Consider the following 10000-nt stretch of genomic DNA (forward strand, 5'->3'; position numbering starts at 1 on the left):
CTTCTACTTTAGATAACTGCAGTGAACTTGCATGCCGATTTTCTTCAACCCTTCTCATCAGAAGACGCTCCTGTCGAGGTGTTAACTTCTGTGGATGACCTGGACGTCTCTGTGAGATGGTTGCAGTTCCATCTTTCTTAAATTTTTGTATCACTTTTGCTACAGTATTCTGACTGATAAGTAAAGCTTTGCTGATCATCTTGTAGCCTTCACCTATGTGGTGTAAATAAATTATTTTCTTTGGGGAATTCTGAAGACAAGCTGAGCATCACTCTCCATCCAGCCTCCAGTCACTAAAAGAGGTCATTGTTGAAGAAGGGAAAAAGATTGATGTTGCAAAATGTCGCCAACTTGTTCATTCCATGCCTAGAAGACTTAGTGCTGTCGTTAAAAATCATGGAGGCCATACAAAGTACTAGATGTAGTAGTTTTTGTTGTGGGGTGTACTCATTTTTGCACCACCCTAATTTGAGTAAAACTGAAAAAATATGTAATCTAAGTTATATTATTAACCTTACTTTCACATTATAAATTAAACAGATGTTGTTATATTAAACTTTGTCTTGTCAATATTTTGGAAATTGTGTTCATTGAGATATTGTTTAAAATGTTACTTTTCAAAGGAGGTGTACTCATTTACGCTGAGCACTGTATATAAAATATTCGTTCAGCACTTTCTGAAATACTCATCAGTCACAGAGATCACACTTTTCCCCATTCTGATGCTTTATGTGAACATTCGTTGAAGCTCTTGACCTCTATCTGCACATAGCAATATTTTTATGGTTTCCATAATTTTCATACTTTTGAAACCTTTCAGCAAGTTCTTGAGTTCTGTGGATTGGAGCACTCCCATTTGATCATACCGTAGGATAGAGGTGATCAGTGAGAATCATTTTGTATTGATCTGCAGTGATTTTTTTTAAATCTAAGCAGACATGTGGAAACGTCCCCAACATTACGGTTCAGACAGCATAGCAGAACCACCTGTTTTCCTTTCATTTGGCATCCATCTGTTGTACATTGTACATTGTTGCTTGTCAAAGTGTCTTGAAATTGCACTGCCTGATATTTCTAAAATCTGTGTATCTAGGTGCTAAACCTCGAAAGCGGAAGGCCTTTGCAATTCCAGGGCGAAGAAAAGACAAGGATACAGATTCCACGTAAATAAGCATGTTTTTTTGTGCTGGGTATTATCATCAATACCTGAATATTGCATTTAGTAATTTAATACTTTGTATGAATTAACTGTATGTGTTTTATGAAATGTTAGCGTTCATTTATTATTGGTCATTTTTAATTGACTTTCTTTTAATTCAGTGAATCTACAGAAGTTGAAACTACCGTAAGTATTCCTTTTGATTTTTTTTTCCTTTTTCAGATATTTCTGAAACAGTGCCTAAATTATACTGTTTGTGCCAAGTCATTTCCTTTGCCATTTTGCATTAATATCTACACTGAATTTAAAATGAGGTTCTAAAAAATAACATTTGTAAAAGTGTGGCTATTAGTAATATAAAATGTATAAATACAGAGAAAAGAAAAATAACACATTCCATCAAATCTGCAGGTATAGTGCATGCAGTAGACTTTTGCTGAAAATGTTATCAGTTAAAACTATTTTTTTTCGTATATTGAGCTGACCAATTCCTGCAGTGCATATTTGCAAGAATTTAAACAGGATGTTTTTATTTTATCTTTTGCACAGAACAATGCCAATGGAGCCCCCTCAGATACCTATGGACCCACAGATTTTCAAAATGCTGTGAGTCGTGGCCAAGTGTTACAAAATTGTCTATAAATAAATGAAATGTTTGTGGGAGGGGGCAAAAAGTATTCATGTAGTATTTAATTTGCATTGTTTTGTCCTAGAACGTGCCTCAGGTGGATGAAGAGGGTTTCTGTATCAGACCGGAATTCAATGAAAATGATATCCTTTATCCATGGCTCTGCCAAATTAATCTATCAACTTGGTTTCAAAATCGTACTGATTTGGTCATACTGATTATGACCAAATAGGTATGTGTTGTGAAGTTGCTATTAACTGATAGCCACTGCTCTAGGTATATGTGTGCGCTCATTGTTCACTTGTGTGTTCATGTGTGTGTTCACTTCTTCAGATGGACTATACAGGAGTGTTTCAGAATATGTTAAAACCTAAAACATTAAGTTTTGTGGGATCTTTATCCCCATAGATCTTTATCTATGAAACGTGATTCTTTTACTCTTTGTGACATAAATGACGAATAATTCTATATTAAATGACACATACAGTACACTTAAGAAGCCATTGTGCTATAGCACAATGGCTTCTTAAGTGTACTGTATGTGTCATTTAATATAGAATTATTCGTTCTGTGTCTACATACGTTTTATTTGGAACAGTATATTGGCCCTTTTCCACTACCCTTTTTCAGCTCACTTCAGCTCGCTTCAGCTCACTTCAGCCCGACACGGCTCGCGTTTCGACTACCAAAAACCAGCACGACTCAGCTCGTTTCAGCCCTGCTTAGCCCCTAAAACTCGCACCGTTTTGGAGTGGGGCTGAAGCGAGCCAAACCGAGCTGAGTGAGGCTGGGGGCGTGAGCAGACACTCCCCTGTGCACTGATTGGTGAGGAGGCGTGTCCTCACATGCCCACACACGCCCCGCGAGCACGCTGGGATCTGTAAACACCGCAAACCCGGAAGGAGAATAATTATGAATTACGAGAATTTCTGAAGCCTTATGTGCCTCGCCTCATCTATACACTCTTGCCAGTATCTGTTGGCGTTGTCGGTGACAACAAGCCACAGCACCAAGACCAGCAACACTAACGACTCCATGTCCTCCATGTTTATTGTTTACTATCCGGGTCGTGAGACTACCGCTTAAAAGCTCACTGAATCAGTGACATATATACAGAGCATCGTGGACGAGTTCGCGGAGCGCAAGGCTCGCCGTATGCCCTTCAAATAATGTGCGCAGTAGGCTATTGATGTTTTATTATGAGCCATGTACAGTATGTCGCCTAATGTTTTTTTGTTTGAGTTACATGTTCGTTTGAAGGACTTAATGTACAAAATAACATAGTTGCACCCCGTAGTGTTGAAATTGGTAAACACAGTGCATTCAGTGAGGTTTGCACCGCCCTCCTTTTATTTCTGACTCTTCCTGTCACCGTTGCAACCTCTGAGCGCTCATTCGTATGCCCTTCAAATAATGTGCGCAGTATAGGCTATTGCTGTTTTATTATGAGCCATGTACAGTATCCTAATGTTTTTTGTTTCTGAGTTACATGTTCGTTTGAAGGACTTGATGTACTAAATAACATAGTTGCACCCGGTAGTGTTGAAATTGGTAAACACCGCAGTTGCGGACATTTTGTAGCCTAAAATGATGTTATGATAAGCTTTAATAAAGGGCCCGGTCATTTGCCCCGCCCCCGGCCCGGCTCTGACTTGTTCCGCCACTGTCACTGATGTCACTGTTTGCGCTGCTTAACGACATCACGTGACGTCCACCCACTTTCGCTAACTCCACCCAATGTGTCCACCCACTTCCAGCCAGCACGGTTCAGCGCGGTTGTAGTCGAAATGCAACTCCAACAGCCCGACTCAGCTCGACTCGGCACGGCACGGCTCAGCCGCGTTTGTAGTGGAAAAGCGGCATAATAATACTGGGTAGGGTCTTCCTTTGTCCATGTCAGGCCACTGTCAGTCAGCACAGAACTACGGTCCCTGATGATCTCATAATTGGAGCACACTACCTGGAACAACTATTCTTGCATCTTTAATGACACTCACCTGTTTTCAGTTTGTTTAATTATCAGTTCATGTACAACCCCAGTTCCATAAATTTGGGACACTGTGTAAAATGTAAATAAAAATCAGAATATGACGATTTGCAGATCTTGGAAACGCTGTATTTCATTAAAAATGGTACAAAGATAACATATCAAATGTTGAAACTGAGAAATATTGTTTTTTGAAAAATATATGCTCCTTTTGAATTTGATGTCAGCAACATGTTTTAAAAAAGTTGGGACGGGGACATGTCCCAAATTTCATGTTTTAAAAAAGTTGGGATGGGGACATGCACTGTGTTGCATCGCCTCTACTTTTAACAACACTGTAATCGTATGGGAACTGAGGAAACCATTTGCTGTAGTTTTGAAGGAGAAACTTTGTCCCATTCTTGCCTGATAGGGTGGCACAGTGGCGTAGTGGTTAGTACTGTTGCCTCACAGCAAGAAGGTTTTGGGTTCAAGCCCAGCGGTCAATGGGGGCCTTTCCGTGTGGAGTTTGCATATTCTCCCCATGTCTGCATGGGTTTCCTCCGGGTATGCTGGGTTCCCCCACAGTCCAAAGACATGCAGTTAGGTTAACATGGGGCAGCCATGGCCTGAGCTTGGGCTGAAGTGCCCTTGACCGGGCACCTAACCTGGGCACTATAGCATAGCTGCCCACTGCTCTGGGTATGTGTGTGTGCTCACTGTTCACTTGTGTTTGCATGTGTGTGTTCACTGCTTCAGATGGGTTAAATACAGAGGAGGAATTTCACTGTGTGCTTAAGTCTGTGTTTGAGTGTACGTGTGACAAAGCCTCCTTGGCTTCGTTTCTTCTTGATGTACAATTTCAGTTGCTCAACAGTTTGGGGTCTCCTTTGTCCTATTTTGCGCTTCATAATGCACCCAGTGCTTTAAATGGGAGACAGATCTAGACTGCAGGCAGGCCAGTTTTAGCACCCAGACACACTCACTACAGAGCCATGCAATTGTAATATGTGCAGAATGGGGTTTGCCATTGTCTTGCTGAAAAAAGGAAGGCCTTCCCTGAAAAAGATTTTGTCTGGATGGCAGCATATTGCTCTGAAACGTGTATAGCATTAATGATGTCTTCCCAGATGTACTACAAGCTACCCATGTCATGTGCACCTTCATACCATCACAGATGCTGGTTTTTTAACTGTGCACTGATGATAAGCCGGATGGTCCTGTTCCTCTTTAGCCTGGAGGACATGGTGTCCATGATTTCTAAAAAGAATTTCTACTGTTGATTCATCCACTGTCAGTTTTCAGCCTTGTCTCTTGCATGCAGATTTCTCCAGATTCTCTGAATCTTTTAGTGATGATATATACCGTAGATGATCCCCCAAATTCTTTGCAATTTTACATTTGAGGAACGTTATTCTTAAATTGTTGCACCTTTTGCCCACACAGTGTTTCACAGAGCGGTGAACTCCTCCCCATCTTTACTTTTGAGAAACTCGGCCTCTCTGAGATTGTTCTCCCCAGAGTGTTTTTGCGTGTTGGGGCCGACATGCTTTAATTTCATGCAGACACACTTTAAATTTGTTGACTTGTTTTTTTTTTTGTTTGTTTGTTTGTTTGTTTTTCTTCAACACTTGCTGAGAAATCATGTCAGATTCCTACCTTGTGATGTTTGGGGCATATTTTGAAGTAAAATTGGTGTTTTGGGCCAGTTTGCTCCCATGAAGCACTCAGGCAGACCAGAAATACCCCTGGGAAATCCCCAATCACAACAAACGCCCTCAATCACTTTGCTGCTGCACTGGTACCATGATGCTTCAGTGCGCGGGCGAGATCGTGGTTTATGGTTTTTATGTGGTGGTATACAGCTTCACATTTCACTCATGCTGAAAAGAGGCGTGAATGGCGCTCAGCGCCCCATAGATTCGTATTTTTGATAGCTAAATGAGAGTAGGACAGAAGAGGCAGAAAAAGGAGAGGAAAGATGTGAAACCGAAGATGTTGACACAGTAGATTGTTAAGGTGCTTAAAGGTGTTTGAAGTATTATGTAGGCCCAAGTATAAAGGTGCAACTCAAGATTGTGGCATTTGTGCAGTAAATGAAGTCTGCAGAGTTTTTTTGTTTTTTTTAAACTTCAACAGAACTCATTTAAACTTATGGTTAATGGTGTTCTGGCAGTGGTTCAGGTAATAAAACAGCATTATTATATACTACTGTACATTGCTGTCAGATGATGACTATTTATTGTGCATGTGAACCCCATGCTGCAAACCATAGCATCACAGACCTCCACTTGTTGTAGCAACCTTTTCAATCATGTTAACAGTAAAAAGTGACAGTGTCAGTTCCACCATAAAATGCTCCTAAAAGTCACCAGATGCCACCAAATGGGCTCCCTTTTTTCAAAATTGGCCTGCGGCCACCCAAAAATTAGGGCTTTATTTTAATCCTGGGGAGAAAACTAGATGCTCTTTTTATCCTCAGTCATGTTAGTGACCTGTTGCCAATTAATGAAATTAGATTTTTTTTTTTTTAGCATTGCACAACTTTTTCAGTCTTTTGTTGCCCCATCCCAACTTTTTTGAAACATGTTGCTGACATCCAATTCAAAATGAGCGCATATTTTTCAAAAAACAATAAAATTTCTCAGTTTCAACATCTGATGTGTTGTCTTTGTACTGTTTTCAATTAAATATAGGGTTTCCATGATTTGCAGATCATCACATTCTGTTTTTTATTTACGTTTCACACAGTGTTCCAAATTTTTGGAACTCGGGTTGTATATAAGCCTCAGTTTGGTGTTCTTTTGTGTCTCACATTGTATTTAACTTTTGTCAAACCACATTACATTCTTGCAACCTTGTTTCATGACATTTTGTCCAGGCTTATATCTCGGTTGTTCTGTGCTGTTGTATTTTTGTGTTCCAGTAGTTAATAAAAAATGTCCATATTTGCTTCTGCCTCCAGTGTGCTTCCCTAACAGAACAGCGGACAGGTGTGGGCAAATAAAGTGGAGCTTGAACGGTTCAAGCTCAGTATCCCGTGAAAGATTTTTTTTTCTTTTAAATTTTTTTTTGTAGCACCCATGTCTGAAGCTTGTAATATGGCTCACAGTGCAACAGCCACATCTGAGACCAGTGAAACGGCTCTCGGTTCATCGCCCACGTTTGAGGATGATGTGACTGTTTCCAATGCCGGGCTCACACCAGCAATGTTCAAACCAGAGGCCTGAGCTGCTCTGACCCCGAATTCTGGTGAAGACATCTTTGCTTGCCCACTGTTCCCGTTGGATGAAGCTGGAGGAAAAGGCAGCAATCCCAGACCCAACAATCCCACTTCTGATTGCACCAGGGGTAGCCCACTGTTCAGTGGCACAGGGCCTCCCCTAGTCCAGGGTAGGAGTGCCATAGATCACTTCTTATAGGGAGAGATATGTCAGGCTGGTGTCATTTGGCACCTGTGTGTGGCTAGAACTATGCTCCCCAATGACAGTGTGATTGGAGCTTTTATGTTTGTTTCATGTTCCAGTGGTTAATAAAATACCATAAGTCTGCATTTGCTCCCTCCTCCAGTATGCTTCCATGATAGCCCTCATTTCTTCATGGCATGGATTCCACAAAATGTTGGAAATGGATTCATGCTCTTGGAGCCAAATTCTGACTCTGCCATTGGAGTGGCTCAGAAGATTCATCAGACCAGGCCACCTTTTTCCATTCTCCAGTCTCCAGACCATTTGCCTCAAGTGTCCTTGTTTTGTAGCTAATGTGATACCTAATAAACTGGTACTTTATGCAGAAATATACATTTGTCTATGTCCAGCATGATTCCTTAATGGTCCATGTTGAAATTATTGCATCACACAATTCCAGTAGCTTTTCCAAGTGTACTTGATACAAATCTCTGATTTTATCACATGCCAAAGGTGTTTTATTGGGTTCAGATCTGGTGGCTGAGAAGGCCCGTGAAGAACATTGAACTCGTTGTCATGTTCATGAAACCAATTTAAGATGACTTTTTCTCCATGACATGGTGCATTATCAAGCTGTAAGTAGTCATTAGAAGATGGTGAATTATGGCCATGGAGCGATGCACATGGTCAGCAACAAACCCAAATAGGCTGTGACATTCAAGCAATGAATGATTGGTATAAATGGGCCTGAATTGTGCCAAAAAACATTCCACACGCAATTATACCTCCTCCACCTGCCTGGACTGTTGACACAAGGCAGGTTTGGTCCATGGATTCATGCTCTTGGAGCCAAATTCTGACTCTACCATTGGAGTGGCTCAGAAGATTCATCAGACCAGGCCACCTTTTTCCATTCTCCAGTCTCCAGACCATTTGCCTCAAGTGTCCTTGTTTTGTAGCTAGTTTGGTACCTAATAAACTGGTACTATATGCAAAAATATACATTTGTCTATGTCCAGCATGATTCCTTAATGATTCCTTCCACATACCAAAGACAACAACTCTTCATCCAGTGATTCTGATGAAGATGAGCGCAGAAAATTTCATGTGGAAATCAAACCTGTGCAGCCCAACAGTGGCACGCAGCAGCACAAAGCCACCATCGATGAGCTGAAGGCTTCTATTGGAAACCTAACCCTTTCCCCCTCTGCTACAGTAAGACATACATACATGTGCACATATACACACATTCCCCCCTCTCTCTCTCTCTCTCTCTCTGGCCCTCCATCTTCTGTTGACTTTTGTGCCAATAGAGTGCTATACATTAGTACCAATTGATAACTTTCCCATAGAAATGTACTTGGTTTTCATGCCTGATGTTCTAAACATGGTTTGTGGGGGGAGGAGACGGTAGTATATGCTGTGAGTGAAAGGTTTCTTTGATGATCTTTGTTGATCTCCTCATTCTTGAAGGGAGTATGTCTTTCATGAATCCATTTTCCTTGTGCACAAAAAAAAAAGAGTGAAATGTTTTTGATCTGTGCTGGAGCTGTCTGTAGAGCTTTATCACCTGAAATGCTTCCTTGGTTTCTTCTGTCCAAATGGATCACCTTTAAAAGAGATACGCAGGGGGGCGTCGTGGCTCGGGTGGATGGGGCGTCGTGCCGTGGATCCAGGGACCCGGGTTCGATTCCGGCCCGAGGTCGTTTCCCGATCCCTCCCCGTCTCTCTCTCCCGCTCGTTTCCTGTCTCTGCGCTGTCCTGTCCAATGAAGGTGGAAAAAGCCCAAAAAAAATCTTTAAAAAAAAAAAGAGATACGCAGAACCTTTCTTTTTAAATACATTTCTGAGTGGATTGTATCTCCATCCTTGACTCTTGTATGCTGCATAAATGGGAATAAAAAAAAATATATTTTTGAGAGTTAAAATCGACTGCAAAGTTGGCATTCAAGCTGCCCCGCTGAGCCAGCCAGCCCTGAGTAAGTGACATCACTGCGGTAACCAGTTTTAGAAAAGCATATACCCAGAACCATAGCCTCACTTTCATTTATAAATGCCTTGAGACCTCGAGAATGGCACAGGAATAGTTTTAAGCACCAACAATAAATCTAATATAGTAATTTTTACGATTAAAGTGATTTATATAGGTAGCGGTCTGAGTGAATGACCTTGACGTCCGTAACGTCACAGCAGGAACTCTATTGGTCTCATTGCCATTTCCGCTATACTAAAACACAGAGCTTACTGCAACTCCGATCCTCCATTTTGAGCTAATTTATCGCCATGCCATGTAGATGTATTGCTGCACCTGCCAGCAACATGACAGAAGGTGGATTTATGTTGCATTCATGGCCCAAAAATGTGCAAAGATTTGGATGTGTTTTGCGAGAAGTTCATGGGCACATTGGGCACCTATGAAGTGGTCTCTCCTCTGCTCTGCACATTTTACTGAAGACTCGTACAGAACCTCTGATCTGTTGAGGAGCGTTGGCTATAAGCCCCTATTGAAAGAGGATGCAGTATCAACAATTTAAAGAAAAAGAAAACTACAAGAAAAGGAAAGTATTTTTATTTGTTTATTTGTTTATTTGTTTATTTAGAAAGCAAAGTTCAGTTGCAACAGTCCTCCCGGAGTGAGCCGAGGGTTGTTGCTAAAACCTGGGATGGAACGGGACATGACATATCGCTTGGGCAGTGACCTCCCCGCGGTTGTTGCTAAAACCAGTGACGTCCCATTCCGTCCCGGGTTTTAGTAATTGCCTGAGCCGAGCAGTAATGGCGGAGTACTCCGTATGGACAAAATAGAGAATGAGTGTAGCAGCTGTCTTATTTCTTAACTGG

At 41.4% G+C, this 10000-nt stretch overlaps 1 protein-coding gene across 6 annotated transcripts in view; it reads left to right on the forward strand.

Annotated features, from left to right (window-relative positions):
* Nucleotides 1-10000, forward strand: part of fcho2 (FCH and mu domain containing endocytic adaptor 2) — a 369466-nt gene that overhangs the window by 261219 nt on the left and 98247 nt on the right. For all 6 annotated transcript variants that reach the window (XM_060913479.1, XM_060913478.1, XM_060913480.1 and 3 more), the window contains 5 exons: nt 1094-1163; nt 1321-1345; nt 1709-1765; nt 1873-1930; nt 8206-8375. In XM_060913479.1, coding sequence (XP_060769462.1) covers nt 1094-1163; nt 1321-1345; nt 1709-1765; nt 1873-1930; nt 8206-8375 — 380 coding nt within the window. The remainder of the gene's footprint in view (nt 1-1093; nt 1164-1320; nt 1346-1708; nt 1766-1872; nt 1931-8205; nt 8376-10000) is intronic.

This window comes from Neoarius graeffei, chromosome 28, assembly GCF_027579695.1.
Source record: "Neoarius graeffei isolate fNeoGra1 chromosome 28, fNeoGra1.pri, whole genome shotgun sequence".
NCBI classification, from domain to species: Eukaryota; Metazoa; Chordata; class Actinopteri; order Siluriformes; family Ariidae; genus Neoarius; species Neoarius graeffei.